The sequence below is a fragment of the Canis lupus genome, chromosome 30 (genome assembly GCF_048164855.1).
Source record: "Canis lupus baileyi chromosome 30, mCanLup2.hap1, whole genome shotgun sequence".
NCBI classification, from domain to species: domain Eukaryota; kingdom Metazoa; phylum Chordata; class Mammalia; order Carnivora; family Canidae; genus Canis; species Canis lupus.
Window position 1 is genome coordinate 43,049,905 of NC_132867.1, and position 17,055 is coordinate 43,066,959.

Consider the following 17,055-nt stretch of genomic DNA (forward strand, 5'->3'; position numbering starts at 1 on the left):
TTTCCACTGTCCTCTGTGGAAGGAAGTCACTTACCGAGCGAGGGTTTTGTTTCCCTCCTTGGGGGGGGGGTATCTACATAACTCGGACAGCTCTGTAATTGTTAAGAGTAAATGGGGAGTCAGATCCAACAATAACGTAGTCTGGAAGGACCACGGAAATGTTTCTGGGGTGCTAGGGAACATAGGGTGGGAACCCACCCTGCGTGGGAAGACGGCCACGTGCCCCACGGAGTTCCGAATGTACGCTCACGTGAAGGTTGGGACTGAGGCTTGGATCCAGGACTGCAACCGCTCTTGGGAAGTCGATCCAGCGCTCGGCGCCGCCGGCTGGACCCCTGGCCCAGAGCCCACGCACTCACCCGCTCCACCCGCCGAATCCTGCAAGCGAAGGCTGGAGGCTGCACTAACCAAAGGGCTGTGGTCGGCCTCAGGAGGAGGAACGCTTGCCGGCGGTGGACTTGCCAGCACGGTGTGCGGGAGATCGGTCGGTCCACGTTGTGGTTGCTTTTGACTGCACAGCGTCACAGGGTGGGAGACCCGCTTGTGTCCACGGCTGCCACTACTGCGCGCTAATGGGAGGGCATCATCCTCACGCGTCCCGTGTCAGGGAGCAAGCAGGAGGCACACGGCCTGCACACGGTCTTTCTGAGTCCAGGTGCAGGAGCCGGTGAGCGGGGCAGCAGGCCCCCCGGGGGCCCAGAACAAGGCTGCGCACCGCAGTCCTGCTTTCTGTGCCCCTTTGTCTCTGCCGCAGGCCACCTGAGGTCGTGTCACCCTACCCTGCTCTAGACGGGCCCCGCCTGCAGCAGCGGCGTCTGCATTTCCCACGGCCGCGGGAGCCCAGCGGTGGTGTCCTGCGTCTCCTCCCCACGTGGGTGCCCCCACCTTGTCCGTGTCACCGGCCTGAGCTCTGCGGTTCCCCAATCCTGCGACAAACACGGTGCTGTTCTAGGTACATACCGCGCGGGGGGCGGGCAGGGGTTCGCTCTCATTTTTCCATTTCACCCTAAACGGCATCTCCATCAGGAATGAGAAGAGTTAAAACGAGACCGAGAGCGTGAAGCCCGTTTAGACAGGATCGGCCCTCGGTGAAAGCCCGAGCGTGGACGGTCTGGCGACAGCAACACGACACCGGGTGAGACGCGCGGAGTTGCTGGTGGGTCCATCAGCTTCCATGGAGCTGCGCAGCCGACCGAGGGCTGGGAATAGGGCCCTGCGCTGTTCCCCGCTGGACAAGCAGCTTCAAGCCAAGTCTGAGGCCGAGGAGCAGTGATTTCACGAGACTGGACTCCCACGCAGACCGCGAATGCACAACCAGAGCTGTCTTCCTCTTTTTTCTTTGAAAATTTTAAGACTTTACTCTTCAAAGACTTATTTGCTTTAGAGAGCGCGCGGGGGCAGCGTGTCCAGCTGAGTCCCCTCTGAGCAGCAGCCGCGCTGGGGCTGGAGCCCGGGCCGAGTGACGTCAGGAGTGGGAGGCTGACCCCACCGCCCCCCAGGGCCCCCCTGACCCCGGGGGTCAAGGCTGCGGGCCGGTCCCTGGGGAGCCCCGGATAGATGCCACGGCCTGGCCCGCTCCCTCCCAGGGTCCCCCCATCCCCCCCTGACCCCGAGGTCAAGGCGCGGCCCGGCCTGTCCCCCCCCCGGGGTCCCCCCATCCCCCCCTGACCCCGAGGTCAAGGCGCGGCCCGGCCCGCCCCCCCCAGGGTCCCCCCATCCCCCTCTGACCCCGGGGTCAAGGCGCGGCCCGGCCTGTCCCCCCCGGGGTCCCCCCATCCCCCCCTGACCCCGGGGTCAAGGCTGCGGGCCGGTGCCCACTCCGCCCGGAAGCGCGTCCCCAGGGAGGAGAGTCCCCGCCCCGCCCCCCCGCGCGGCCGCAGCGCGGTCCAGGGGTCACACGGGGGCGGCGCCCGGGGAACCGGAGTTCCACCGGAGCCACCGCCCACCGAGGGGCCCTCCGCGCGGCCCGCGAGCTCCGGGCCTGGCTCCCTGGCGCCGACCGGCAGCTCCGGGGGTACCCGACGGGGGACACGACCGCCCAAGGGCCTCGCAGCCCGCGCCGGGGAAGCCGCCCTCCGCGCCCGCGCCCGCAGCTGCGACGCCCTCTTCAAATCCGACCAATCACAGAGGGCTCCGAGGCCTTCGCGCCCCGCCATTGGCCCCGCTGGGAGGCGGGGCCTTCATCCCGCCAATGGGAGGCCAGCTGCCGGCAGGGGCGGAGTCCCGTGTGGGCCGCCCCGCCCCGATTGCGCGTGCGCGAGGGCAGGACCACGGCGCCCCTGATTGGCTGCGGGGCGGACGGCGCACGCAGGGGGCGGAGCCGGGCTCACGTCTGCGTGACAGTTGTCGCGGGGGGAGGGCGAGCCCGGACTAGGGGGAGGGAGTGTAAATAGAGCGGAGGGCGGCGGCGTGTGGACCCCGTGCCCTCTCGGGGGGCCCGCGGGAAACCCCGGAGGGAGATGGACGAAGATGAGCAAGAGCAGCGGCGCAGAAAGGTGGAGGCCGGGAGAGCGAAGGTAAACGGCGGCGCCTCCTCCTGCTCCTCCTCCCGCTGTCCCAGCGCGGGTTCCCAAGGGCAGGTCCCGGCGACGGCTGCCGTCCCCTGCGAGGAGCGATGCGGTGCGCCGGGGACCGCCGCCAAGGCCTTGCCCTTCCCGCCGACTCGGCTGGAAGCCGCCTCCTGACCGCCGCCATCTTGAATCCGCCGCCCTCTGCCCGGCCCCGCCCCCGTGGCGGCCGCAGCCAATCACCAGCTGGGGACGTACGTGGGGGGTGGGACTCCCGCGCGTGGAGGCCGGGCGCGGGGCATGCCGGGATTCGCGGGGCTGCGCCTGTGCGCGGGGCGGGGAAACGCTAGGCCGGGAGGGGCGTGGCCTGGGCGTGGCCTGAGGGCGTGGCCTCAGGAGCTGCCCCGCCCCCCGCTAGCGCCGCGGCCTCCTCCTACTGGACACTATCTGCAGATTTTTGCTGTACCTGGAATTATGCAGCTTTTTTTTTTTTTTTTTAACGTCTGGAAGTCTTGGAGTGTTGGTGCGGGGGCACCTGAAGTGTTGACATTGCACGGGGCCTGCCGCTTCCCCTTCCCTGGGGCCCAGGTGAGGGGGGGCCCTGCTGCAGCGGCCCCTCGGGCTGGCCTTCCTGGCGGGGCCCCACCCCTGACCGAGGCGCCTGTGGGTGCCCTGGGAGCTGCGGCAGGTGGCAGGCCCTGTGGGGCAGGGCTGAGCGCGGGGTCGGTGTCACCTGTTGGCAGGTAGAGCCGCGTGAAGGTGCGGTGTTGGGGTTGGCAGTGGCCGGACACTGGGGTTTGACACAGACCGGGTCACCGGAGATGCTCTGCAGGAGCATCCTTTGAAGGAGCCCATCGCAGCCCGCCGTGGCCTGACAGCAGCGTCTCGTGGCAACAGGCAGGGGACAGGGTGGCCTTGTGCAGCCTTCTTGCGAAGAAGAGACGTGGACTGGGGTTCAAAGAGGGAGGTGGTGGCTGGCAGGTGCCCGGCACCAACACGGGCGGGAGATGAAGAGGAGCTGGAGTTGAATACTTGGCATGTGTTCCTCCTCCCCCTCCCCCCTCCCCGCCCCCACCTGCAGTAAAGGTGCATGGAGGGGTGACGAGGAAGGGTCACCTTGTTGCAAGATGAAACCGGGCATCTCTTGTTGGGAGGCCCCAGGCCAGAGTCGGGCATGACCATGTGGGGGGGAACACGGGACTGGCTTGGAAGGCAGGCTCTGTCCCGCAGACACGGATTTTCTCGCTCAAGTGGCCTTATGTGATTTTCCTGTCTGTGAAAGTGAGCACTTCTGTTACATTTGCACAAGCAGTCCTTAGATGCATTTGCTTTTATGAGCACGGTTGTCATTCGAAGGAGCCGACGGCCCCCCGTGACCAGCCGATGTTCGATCTCCTATGTTTGAATAAGGTCTTAGTGGGAGACGGTGTGTGGACAGAGTCCAAAACCTTGTCAGTTTGAGGCGCTGAACGGAGCTGGGTTGTGTCTTCTGATGGGTGACATTCTGTGGAGGTCCCTGGTGCATTGGTGAGCTGTGTCATGAAAAATAGAACATCTGATTCCATAAAGGAGGATCTTAGATTGACCTGGCTTAATTAATTTTTTGCTATTTCTGTACCTTGCCTCAGATTCTATGGCTAGGAAGTTTTGGCTAGGCTATATATTTCCTCATTTGGGGGGAAATGGGGGCAAAAAGAGATTTAGTATTCACGTAGTTTTAAACCTTAGGCACGTCTTGATTAATAGATGTATTTTTTTCAGTTGTATTTTTCTGAAAACTGCCAGGGGCTAGGAAAGCTATTTTGCCAATTGGCCGTATTGCTTTCTCTCGTCCGTATGTAGGCATAATTAACAGTCCTCGTTATGGGACTTCAGAGAGAATTCTGAACTTAAATGCTAGCATCGCAGGTATTAATGAAGGCAGAGTTTGTAGGACAGGGATCTGTTGGTTGACGTGGGTCTGGCGAGGTTTGGCTGAGTACACTGAGCCAGCCCCAGAGCCTCATGTTCCCCACCAGCTCCTTGGCTTTGTGGTTCTGTTACTTTTTTCTTACTTATCTTTGCCTTTACTATTTCTCTACGTTTTTGCGCAGCTTGCTCACTTCCGACAGAGAAAAACAAAAGGTGACTGTGCGTATCCGAAGAAAAAGACGGCGAAGAGGAAGGGCCCGGCTGTCGATGCGCCTGTCCAGGAGGAGAGCCCGGTAGCCACCGAGGATGGTGGACTCCTGGGAAGAGGAGGGGACGTTTGCAGAGACACGTCGTGCAGCGACACCCCTGACGGAGCAGGAGCAGCACAAGTAGGTGTCCTCAGCGCAGTGCTTTAGCATTTTGCTTATCTTTTTTTTTTTTAAGATTTATTTTTTTTATTTATTTATGATAGAGAGAGAGAGACAGAGATACAGGAGGAAGGAGAAGCAGGCTCCATGCCAGGAGCCTGACGTGGGACTCGATCCCAGGTCTCCAGGATCACGCCCTGGGCCAAAGGCAGGCGCCAAACCGCTGAGCCACCCAGGGATCCCCAGCATTTTGCTTATTTTCTAGCTGTGACCCGTGTGACTTTGATCCGCTTTTGCCCATTAAAGGTGGGAAAAGAATTTGACTTTACAAAAAGGGAATATATTTTTGTGTTTTCACTCCAACTGATTTGATCTTCTATGATTTTGGGATTTTGATTGAAGACAAGTGTCAGCGTAGGTTCTTGCTTGGAAATTTTATCAGTGTGGGTGTGGCTGTACGTGTCAGCCCCTTTCACAGGCTTGTCTTTGCACACTGAAGCCATAACATTCCTTCGCCTGCTTATCGTTCTTTGCTCTTTACCTTCTCTCTGAGTGGAATGAAGAGGGAATGAGTGCAGGTGTTGCACAAATGGTGTCTTGCTGGATGAGGCACCACCATCCTCTGCTTGAGGCCCCGTGAGCTGCAGGGGCAGGTGTGGCCGACTAGTGGATGTGGGTATTGAGGGCGCTGAGCCCGCTGGCCTCCTGATGGCCTAGAGTGGGATCTCGGGGCCTTGCTGTGTACACGGAGCAGGAACAGCTTTAGGTGTTGTCTAGAATGAGCTGGAATACGGGTGGCTGGAGGCAGAACTTGACGAAAAATCATCATGTATCTGTTCTGCTTGACTGGAGAAGTGGAATCATTGCCAGCATGTTAAATTTATTATACCTTACCACATCTGGATTTTTTACTTTTTTTGAAAATTTGGATGACTTAGCTGTTGTACTCCCTCATCTGGGGAGCATCTGGCCAGCCGATCCCATCTCACCCCTTTTCCCCCTGCAGGCCAGAGGGTCACCGTCATCCTCTGTGCTTGTCTTGGGGTAGAGCAGCAGTTCTCAGCAGCCGTCTCCGTCGCAGCTGTGCCAGTGAACGAAAGCTATGTTACTCTTCTCTGTATGTTTTCTCTTAGGCTCCTTTTTTTTTTTTTTTTTTAAGATTTTATTTATTCATGAGAGACACAGGGGGAGGGGGCAGAGACACAGGCAGAGGGAGAAGCAGGCTCCATGCAGAGAGCCTGATGGGGGACTCGATCCCGGGACTCCAGGATCACGCCCCAGGCTGAAGGCAGATGCTCAGCCACTGAGCCGCCCAGGCGTCCCTCTCCTAGGCATCTTGAGGAGAAAACCTCCTGATTTATGATTAAGTTATTTATTTTAATTTTACTCTCAAGTCAAAGAAATCTTTTTATATTAAATCTTCTACATGTTTTAGTTTTTCACTTTGAAATAATGTCTGGCTTAACAAAAAATTTGCAAAAATTAGCACAGGGTTTGTAGATACCTTCTTCCACTTAGGCTCTTGAAATATTACTGTCTTGTGTTATCGGTATGGTATCATAATGTTTCATTTGACGCTGAAACAATATCATGAGCTAATTGATGGAGCTTATTTAAATCCTCTCTACTGTCCCACTACTGCCCTTTTACCCGTCCAAGGTTCTGTATTGTATTTCAGCGCCCTGCCACCTCAGTCTACTCCATTCTGGGTTAGTTTCTCAGTCTTTTTTTTTTTCTTTTTTTCTTTTTTTTTTTTTAGTTTCTCAGTCTTAACTTGTCTTTTTAAGTTGGGCATCTTTGAAGAGTCCTTGCTGGTTTTTTTTTTTTTTTTTTTTTCTTAAGATTTCATTTATTTTTGAGACAGAGAGCACAGGAAGGGGGCGGGGCAGAGGCAGAGGGAGAAGCAGACTCCTCACTGAGTGGGGAGCCCGAGGCGGGACTTGATCCCAGGACCCTGAGATCATGGCCTGAGCCAGAGGCAGATGCTCAACCATTGAGCCACTCAGGCATCTCTCTGTTGCATTTTAAGACTAAGAAAATAATCCTCCTTGGCTGGATGCTCTGCCCTCAGGGCCACTGAGCCTGCAGCCTCCCCACGTGGCCCTACATGGAGGCCCCACCCTGACCCCTGGGCAGACACTCTTGCTGAGCTTGAGGAAAGGACCCCATCTTCTGAAACTGAGGAGGAAACAGCCTGGCCTGCCGGGCGTGGCAGCCCCCGATGGCCTCTGGCCCCCATATCACTGTGAGGGTCATTCTGCCCTTTTGTGGAACGATAACACGTGGTCGTGTTTGTAGAATCCCAGAAGTCTGAAAGATCTTACTCCAGCCTGCCTGCCTGTTTCCTGTGATGCAGACTGGCAGTGTCTCTGCCGGTATCAGCTCCACTTCACTTCCCTTTCTGGCCGTGGCTGGTGACTGGCTGACTCCCCGAGTGATCTCTGAGCCAGCAGTCGCGGCCACGCCCGTGGTTTCTCTGCAGAATGCACATGCTCCGTTTTTGCAGAGAATTTTCCAAATCTTCAAGTTCTGGGCCCTCTTTGCTAGCAGTTCTTCAGAGTTTCTCCCCTCCGTCTTAGCGTGAGCTGAAAGGAGCAGCAGGCCACCCCTGCTCAGCTGGATATCCTGCGTCTTCGCTTGCAAGTTCCGCCTCCCACTGAGCACAGTGCAGCAAAGCTCTTGGCCACGTGCGTCCACCGGTCACCTTTGCTCCAGCCTCCCAACGGCACGTTTTCCAATCCTCTCGGAGGCCTCGCTGGAAGGGCCTGTGGCACCTGCATCTCTGCCAGCGGCCCCTGCCCATCACCCGGTTCCAGAGCTGCTTGCTCATGCGGAGGTGTCTCTGACCGCAGCACCCCCACCTGCTTCCCGGGTGCGTCTTGGTCAGCTTGGCCCTGTGATGAAATACTGCAGGCTGGAGGCTCACACAGCAGGTGCTTGTCCTCTCATGGTCCGGAGGCTGGACATTGAGATCGGGTGCGGGCAGGGCTGATTCTCCTGTGGACGCTGTTCTCCATGTGTCCCTACCTTCCTGTTACAGGGACACCAGGCCCCACCCTGTGAGTTCATTTAACCTTAATCCCCTCCTCAGAGGCTGGAATCTGGGGGACACCAGTCATTCCGTAACGGGGGGAGGATGTGATAAATCTGAAGGTCATATTGAGAGAAAGGCTGTGGAAGGCTGATTGGCGCCGTGGCGAGTGGCGTGCTCGGACCTTCACGGGCTCAGAGTAGGAGAGAAATACTTGACCTTTGTCTTTTAAAGGACAGAACATGTTGCCTGAGGATCAGAGTCAGCTTGAAAGTCAGAGGCTCAGGCTAGAGAGTCCACACTGGAGGAGCATCCGAGCCAGGACGACGTCGTGGAGAGACGGGTCGGGGTGGAGGAGCTTCCGGCTCGCGGGGCTCTGTGCCCTGGCGTTCCCCGCCAGCAGGGTCACTGTTAGTCGGCTAACGTCTTGCCCGTTTCAAGGGAAGTGTCACGTTTGATGTAAAGTTCTAAGGCGAGGTGTTTGCTCCCACCTCGTGGATTCGTCGTTTTCAGGTGCTGAGCTGGTGCCTTCCCTGCCCCGGCTGGGGAGTGAGTAATCTTCCCGCCTGGGTGAGGGCGGCGCGGGGTGGGCGGTGGGGAGAGCGGCCTCACGCTGCCCGGGGCGGGTCGTGGTGCCCGGGGCGTCCTGGCGTGAGCGAGACCGCTGGGAGGGGCCCTCCGCCCGCGGACCTCTGCCTGTGGCTTCAGTCCATTTGTAGTGGAGACACTATGTGCTGCGACCTAGTTTTCCATACATAGGGCAGCTCGGTTAGTCTGCGATATCTCAGCTGGTTGAGGGGCTTGGGGGAGCAACGGTGCGAGAGGGGGTGTGCGAGGGATTTGCTGTCCTGCAATGACCACGGCAAAGCATTTTGGTTTTTTATTTATTTATTTATTTATTTATTCATTCATTCATTCATTTATTTATTTATTTATTTATTATTTATTATTTATTTATTTATTTTTTATATTAATTTTTATTTACTTATGATAGGCACACAGTGAGAGAGAGAGGCAGAGACACAGGCAGAGGGAGAAGCAGGCTCCATGCACCGGGAGCCCGACGTGGGATTCGATCCCAGATCTCTAGGATCACGCCCTGGGCCAAAGGCAGGCGCTAAACCCCTGCACCACTCAGGGATCCCTGTTTTTTTATTTATAACTTATCATAAGTACTGCTTCCCTACTTCAAGCCGTGATTTACACCCAGAAGCTGATGAAATGTGTGGGCTTCTCTAGAAAGATGTGCGTGCTCATTCAGGCAAAATCTTACTTACAGGGGTGTCTGGGAGGCTCAGTCGGTTCAGAGTCTGACTCTTGACCTCAGCTCGGGTCTTGATTTTAGGGTTGTGAGTTCAAGTTCTGTGTTGGGCCCCACACACAGTGGAACGCACTTAAATTTTTTCTTTTTCTTTTTTTCTTTTTTTTGCATCCCACATGTGTTGTCTGTGAACGTGTTGATCTTTCCTCTGCCGACGGTCCTGCCCAGCTGACTGTCGGCTGCAGAGCTCCTCTGCAGTCTGGTGGCTACAGATGAGGGAGAGAGAACCTTCTCTGTGTCTGCTGGCTCTTCACGTGGTGGGCAGTGGTCAGGCTGCCATCAAAAGCTGTTTTTTCATAGAGTTGTTACTTTAATGAGCTGATGGTAATCATAAGCCAAAAATGTAAAATCACCATGTGTTATTCCTTTTTTTAAAAAATATTTTTATTTATTTATTCATGAGAAACAGAGAGACAGAGAGGCAGAGACACAGGCAGAGAGAGAAGCAGGCTGCATGCAGGGAGCCTGATGTGGGACTCGATCCCAGGACCCCAGGATCATGCCCTGGGCTGAAGGCAGATGCTCAACCGCTGGGCCACCGGGGCTGTCCATCATGTGTTATTCCTACTGGGTTCTCAGACGTCTGTTCTAAGGTTTCCAAAGGCTGGAGTTCCACACACAGCAGTGAATTCCTGTGATCTGTACACCCCTCCCCCTTTCCTTCGTGATGTGGTTGTTAGGACAATCTGCTGTTTATCCCAGAGAATTGACTGCAGTTTGGATTTTGTTGTTTGCATCCCTGTGGGTTGTTGGGAAGCTTCCTCTGACACCCTGGCCCTCTGCTGTAGTTTCTGTAAACTGCCACTTCCGTCTAGAGTAGAGGCTTGGTCAGATTTTGGTGGTGGTTTTTTCAGAATTAATTAATTTCCCCTTCAGAATTTTATTTACATTCAAGTTAATGTACCGTGTACTGTTATTCTCAGGGGTAGAGGTCGGTGATTCATCCACCGTGTACAGCGCCCAGTGCGCGTCCCATCGCGTGCCTGCTTCATGCCCGTGCCCCAGTGACCCTGTCCCCCACCCCTCATCCTTCCAGCAGCCCTGTTTGTTCCCTGCGGTTGAGAGTTGTGGTGGTTTCAGCGGTAGCCAGCGTGTAATTGTGCACTTGTGTCGGAAGGCACGCGGGGCCTGTGGTCTCTGGTGCTGCTTGGCGTCGTGGCTTGAGGCCCAGTCTGCACACTTGTCCACCCGAGAGGTCCTCCTGAGCTCCCGTGGCCGATGTGGGTTCTTGCCCGGAACTGTCATTTTCCAGGACCGCACAAGATAATCATGTCTCAGGTCTGCCATTCCTTCCTTATGGATTGTGACGTTCTGTGGGGAGAGCCTCCCCTCATGGGTGATTGGTGACCCCGAGGTCCAGTTTGTATTGGGAATCAGGGAAAAAGCCTCATTCTTTCCCGTTAGTCACTGGTTTAAAAAGGTTATGCGTTTCCCTGGGCTACACTTGTCCAACTGTGATCAATGAAGTGGCTTTCTTGAGCATCACTGTAAATTGGCCTGGTTTTAATGATTTGTCGTGAGCAACTCTGTGTCTGTTACTGTGCTGCTCAGATGTTCCCAGCTTTGACCAGGGAGAGAATCTTTAGTTTGACCCTCCACGGTCACGATGATGGCTTGCTTCCTTGCTTTTGGGAAAAAAATGTCGCAGGTCAGCTTGTGTATTTCCTGCCCCAGGCCTGCAGCCGCTCATTTCTCTGACTCCTGGCTCCTCTTAGTGGGAAAGAGTTTTCAGAAACATGATCTGGACGTTAGGGGTTTCATTGCTTTTAGGTCATGTCAGTGAATAGTTAGGGTTTTGTTCTACAGGTTGATTTAATACTGACATATTCAGATCAACAGGTTGCAATTTACTCAAGTTTGAAATTTCTAACATTAAAAATATATGTTCCTAACATGAACGTAATTACCCAGTAATCATTATATATAGTTTTACAATACCAATATATTTTTTAAAGATTTTATTTGTTTATTCATGAGAGACCCAGAGAGAGAAAGGCAGAGACACAAGCAGAGGGAGAAGCAGGCTCCATGCAGGGACTCGATCCCGGGTCTCCAGGATCACACCCTGGGCCGAAGGCGGCGCTAAACCGCTGAGCCACCTGGGCTGCCCCAATACCAACATTTCTTTGTACTTATTTTTGTCCTTTAGATATTTTCCACAGTCATATTAAAGTCACTTGAAATAGTTCTGCTCTGTGTGATTAAGCTGGTAACTTAATATATTTATATTTATTTGTTTTATTATCTCTTCATGTTTTAGGGATTTTCATTTGTTTTGATTTTGTTTTACAATTATGTAAAACGTCAACATGGTTCTAAAATTAAATCTATAAAGTCAAAGCATATTCAGATAATTTGACTATGCCTTTCCCTTATGTACTATTTTTTTTCTTGCTTTCTAGTTAACTATTTAGTTTTTTGCTTATTGTTACATTTCTTTCTTTTTCTGTGTTTTAAAAAATATTAGAGAGTGAGCCTGAGTGTGTTAAGTATGAGCTGGGGGGAGAGGGAGAAGGAGAAGCAGGCTCCCCATTGAGCAGGGAGCCAGATGCTGGCTTCATCCCAGGATCCTGGGACCATGACCTGAGCCAAAGGGAGACCCATAACTGATTGAGCCACCCAGGGGCCCCTATTGTTATGATCATAAAAACGAAAGTAAATAAATATGTGCATATATTCTTTAGCATTTATTTGTTTTTAGTAGCAGGATATGTTACATACTTTTCTGTATCCTGCTTTTTTCCACGTACAGTATCATGGAAATCACAGCAGTTTAAGCATCGGACTCTTGATCTCAGCCCAGGTCTTGATCTCAGGATCCTGGGTTCAAGCCCCATGTTGGGCTCCATGCTGGGTGTGGAATGAACGAATGAATGAACAAATATCTTAAAAAAATGAAAGTGATCTTTTATGTTTACCAATTTATCTGCCAATTCCAGGGCTTTTGTGTGTTGGTATAGACCCTATTTTTCATCGTGTATCATTTTTCCTGAAGAACTTCCTTTCAACAGTTTTTTGGGTAGTGCAGGTCTGCTGATGAATTTTCTAGGCTTTTCTTTTTTTGTCTGAAAATGACTTTGTTGTGGGACGCCTGGGGGGCTCAGTGGTTGAGCGTCTGCCTTCTGCTCAGGGTGTGATCCCGGGGTCCCAGGATCGAGTCCCACATGGGGCTCCCCATGGGGAGCCTGCTTCTCCCTCTGCCTGTGTCTCTGCCTCTCTCTGTCTCATGAATAAATAAGACAAATCATAGATTTGTCTCAAGTTACTTTTTGTGTATTGAGTACCTTGACTTTTAGAACTACAGTCTTGTTGATTTTTGAATTTTTTTAAAGTTTTTTTCTTTAAGTAATCTCTATACCCAATGTGGTGTTTGAACTCCTGACTCTGAGATGAAGAGTCATATACATTACCAACTGACCTAGCCAGATACCCCTGATATTTTAACTTTAATAAATGGAATAATCTCAAGTATGCCTGTCTTGAGTTTGGATCTTTTTTTTTTTTAATTTTTATTTATTTATGATAGTCACACAGGGGGAGAGAGAGAGAGGCAGAGACATAGGCAGAGGGAGAAGCAGGCTCCATTCACCAGGAACCCGACGTGGGATTTGATCCCAGATCTCCAGGATCGCGCCCTGGGCCAAAGGCAGGCGCCAAACCACTGCGCCACCCAGGGATCCCGAGTTTGGATCTTTATATCAAGTGTCTTATTTATGAGGTTCATCCATGTTAAGAGCTATAGTTTATTCATCTTCGTTGGTGTGTAGTAGTCTGTTGTATGAATGTACCTCCATCTGTTTGCTCCACTGTTATTTGGCATTTGCTCTGTACATTCTTACATAGGTCTCTTGGTGTACATGTGCACATGTTTTTATTGAGGCTGTAATTTAATTATTGGATCAGTGTACACGTATGTTTTCAACATGCACATGTTGAATCGTGTAAAACAGTTTTTTCTATTTTTAGTAGTGACGTGTAAGGATCACTTGTCCCATAACATCTGTGATTGATATTGACAGCCTTTTTTTTGTTTTTTTTTTTTCCTTCTGTATTAGCAGTTTGGGTGGATGTAGAGTGGAGTGGTTTTCTTTTTTTAAGATTTTATTTATTTGAGAGAGAGAGAGAGAGAGAGAGCGCAAGGTGGGGGCAGAGCATAGGGAGAGGGACAAGCAGACTCAGTGCAGAGCGTGGAGCCTGATGTGGAGCTCAGTCTTACAACCTTGAGATAATGACCAGAGCCGAAGTGAAGAGTTGGAGGCTTAACCAGCTGAGCCACCCAGGCACCCCAAGTGGAGTGTATTTTAGTGTTGCGCAAGATTAGCCAAAGAAATTAGTGCTATTCATTAATAGACTCAAAGAGAAAAGTTATATGATCATCTCAGTTGCTACAGAGAAAGCATGTATTTTTGTGAGAAGATGACCTGTACTTTAACCTCCTTGTCAGGATGGCCTTACCTGATGAGCTGAGGTCTCCTCAGCTGGTGAACTGAGGTTTTGTTTGTGGGAAAGTCTTTAATTACGGATTCCACTTATTTAAGAATTATCAGACTATTCACTAAGGCTTTTTCTCAGAATTCACTTTTTTATCTGATCTTCTAGTTGGCATTTTTTCATAGGAATGTTCTCTTCTTAGTGGTTGTGGCACCAGTATTAATGACCCTCTTCATTTTTTTTAAAAGATTTTATTTTTTCATTCATGAGAGACACAGACAGAGAGAAGCAGAGACATAGGCAGAGGGAGAAGCAGGCTCCCTGCAAGGAGCTAGTGTGGGACCAGATCCTGGATCCTGGGATCACGACCTGAGCTGAAGGCAGACGTTCAACTGCTGAGCCACCCAGGCATCTCTCTCTTTTTTTTTTTCTAACATTTTAATGTATTTGTTCATGAGAGACAGAGACAGAGAGAGAGAGAGAGAGGGGGGGGGGGGCAGAGACACAGGCAGAGGGAGAAGCAGGCTCCATGCAGGGAGCCCGATGTGGGACTCCATCCTGGGACCCTGGGGTCATGCCCTGAGCCAAAGGCAGACACTCAACCGCTGAGCCACCCAGACATCCCGACCTTCTTCATTTTTTAAAGGTAATTGTGCCTTTATTAGTCTCACCACAAGTTAATATTTATTATTCTTATAAAAAAATGAACTTCAGGGGTACCTGGGTGGCTCAGTCGGTTTTGGCTCAGGTCATGATCTCATGGATTGTGGGATCAAGCCCCGTGGGTGTGCACTTGGTCTCTTTCAAATAGATGCATCTTTATTTATTTTTTTTTTTTTTTAAATAAATACATCCTTAAATTAATGTTTATTCTTTTATGTATACATTTATGTTTAACTTATGCTCTTACTATATATAGTTTCTTATTTTAAATTATGTTGGGTTTTAATTTTGTTGTTTTTCTAACTTCTTGAGATAGGTACACGGATCAATTTCCAGCCTTTAAAATATACATACAGTCACGCTTATTGGTTTTTCTCTGTGTGTGACTTTACCTTCATTCACAATTTTTCAAATTTTTATTATTTTTCAACAAGTTATTTTTAATTACAGACTTTAAAAATTTTTCATGTGTATAGGTAAAGTACCATGTTAGGAGCACCTGGCTGGCTCAGTCGGTAGGGCATGTGACTCTTGATCTTGGGGTTATAAGTTTGAGCCCCACAATGACTTAAAAATCAATCGTGGGTGCCTGAGTGGCTCGGTTGGTTGTGTGTGACTTTGGCTCAGGTTGTGATCTTGGGGCCTGGAGTAATCATCTTCTGAAAAGTAAACTTCCAGGAAAGGGTTCACTGTTCCAAGTCCAGCACAGATCGCTTGGTGGCAGGACAGTCATGGGCACATAGGCTTCCCTGCGCTGTAGCCGTGTCTGTGTCAGCAGAGGATGGGCCCTTGTAGGGGCAGGAGTAAAGGTGTCTTTGCTTTACTCTGCCCATGGGGAGCTTTTTAGAAGTTTCACTTTTATTTTATTTTTTTAAAGGATTTTATTTATTTATTCATGAGAGACACAGGCAGAGGGAGAAGCAGGCTCCATGCAGGGAGCCTGAGGCCGGACTCGATCCCGGATCCCAGGATTACGACCTGAGCCGGAGGCAGACGTTAAACTGCTGAGCCACCCGGGCGTCCCACATAAACCATGTAAGCTTTGTAAGCAGCTTTAGATTTGAGTTTCTTTAGGAGGTTATAAGCAGAGATAGAGTTGCAGAAGGACTTCATGGTAAATGTTCAAGATCTAGCCACCTTCCCTCACAATTTAAGTGGAGGATCTGAAAAGGCATTTTCCTTCCGTTCCTTCCTGGCAGTTAACTGAGAAATGGCAGAAAGCAGCATTTGACCTTCCAGTTATGTGTCAGGAACAAAGGAAGTATGGGTCATCTTGTAAAAGAACCATCCAGACCTTGCTCGGAGGTCAAGAATTTCAGAGGAAAATCACCTTCACAGAGACTTGTATTAAAGGTTTAAAACATAGGGCTGTAGGAGGTTTAGGTATGGTTTAGGTATGGTAGGTATGGTTCCAGAACCCTTCCGACTCCGATTCGTGTGGACTACCGCTATTTATCATCTGGGTCCCTGGATGCTTTTACTTTCTGTTTAAGTTATTTCACAAGTAATTTGCAGGAGTAAGAATAAAACAATAAAGGGGCTCCTGGGTGGCTCAGTTGGTTAGGCCTCTGCCTTCAGCTCAGGTCATGATCCCGGGGTCCTGGGATCGAGTCCCACCTCAGGCTCCCTGCTCGGCACGGAGTCTGCTTCTCCCTCTGCCCCTCCCCCTGCTTGTGCTCTCTCCTGTTCTCTTTCTCAAATAAACCTTAAAAAAAAACTTTGTGTAAATGGATCAGACACGATACCAGTGTTTTTTATTCTTTCTCTTCCAACATCTTGCATCCTTGTGTTTTAGATGTATGCCCTGCTAAACAGCATGGGATTGATTCTTTAGAGTTATCTGACAGTCTTTGTCTTTTTAGTGGGTAATGTCATCTCTGATGTGTTTGAGTTTACATTTTATTTAATTTAGGCTTTCTATGTGTTTTGTTTGCTTTTTTCTCTTTTTACAGTGGAGGTGGGGCTTTGGATTATTTTTTATCGGGGCATTTCTTGTTTTTAATTCTCTTTTTATCCTTTTTGAAGTAGTAATACGCTTCGTTTCTATACCTTTATTTATTTATTTCAAAGATTTTATTTATTCATGAGAGACATAGAGGCAGAGACAGGCAGAGGGAGAAGCAGGCTCCCTGTGGGGAGCCCGACGCGGGACTCGATCCCGGGACCCCGGGTCACGCCCTGGGCCGAGGCAGATGCTCCACCGCCGAGCCCCCCAGGCGCCCCCTGTTTGGATTTTTTAAAGACACTGACACCAATTTGAACAACGAGAGGTTTCCCAGGCAGGACTTGAAGCTGCTTCTACTTTAAGCGTGACGGTACCTTTTTGTGAGTACATAGGTTTGAGCCCTGCCGGGTGTCGGGAGGTGCAGGCAGTTCTGCGGTGTGACCCCCGTGCGGCCCGGGCCGGGGGGCTGCACGTCGTGCGGGCCCCTGTGGGCGCTGCCGAAGGTCGCGCTCCCCGCACACCTGTTACCCTCCTGGGGCGGCCTGGGGCGCGCCTCACGCAGGTGCTGCTGTGGCTCCGTGAGTGTGTGCGCCGCGGCCCGCGGGGCCCTTCCCGACGGTGCCAGCCTCACGTCCGCTTGCTGTCCCGGCCGTACGCCTTTGCTAGGACTTCTTTTTAGGTCAGTTCCTCTGCTCGGGGGTTTCTGCGCCCCACGGCAGCTGTACATTAGTAAACACGTGGCGAGGAGCCTGGGTTGTACCGTCTCGGGAGCGACGCCCCACGTCGCCTCTGCCGTGCCGTGGAGGCGGGTAGGCTCCCTGCCCTCCCCACACCCAGTGGCCTCGCTCTGGGCGGCGCGGCCGTGTCCCGTCCTGTCC

The 17,055-nt window shown here is 51.7% G+C and overlaps 1 protein-coding gene across 9 annotated transcripts in view; it reads left to right on the forward strand.

Moving 5' to 3' along the window:
* Positions 1-2,334: 2,334 nt before the first annotated feature.
* Positions 2,335-17,055, forward strand: part of PCNT (pericentrin) — a 100,915-nt gene continuing 86,194 nt past the window's right edge. For 6 of the 9 annotated variants that reach the window (XM_072807253.1, XM_072807261.1, XM_072807260.1 and 3 more), the window contains exons 1-2: positions 2,955-3,095; positions 4,601-4,807. In XM_072807253.1, coding sequence (XP_072663354.1) covers positions 2,982-3,095; positions 4,601-4,807 — 321 coding nt within the window. In that variant the 5' untranslated portion in view covers positions 2,955-2,981. Of the gene's footprint in view, positions 2,517-2,953; positions 3,096-4,600; positions 4,808-17,055 lie in introns of those variants that run through there. The other 3 variants (XM_072807257.1, XM_072807258.1, XM_072807259.1) reach the window with 3 other exon arrangements.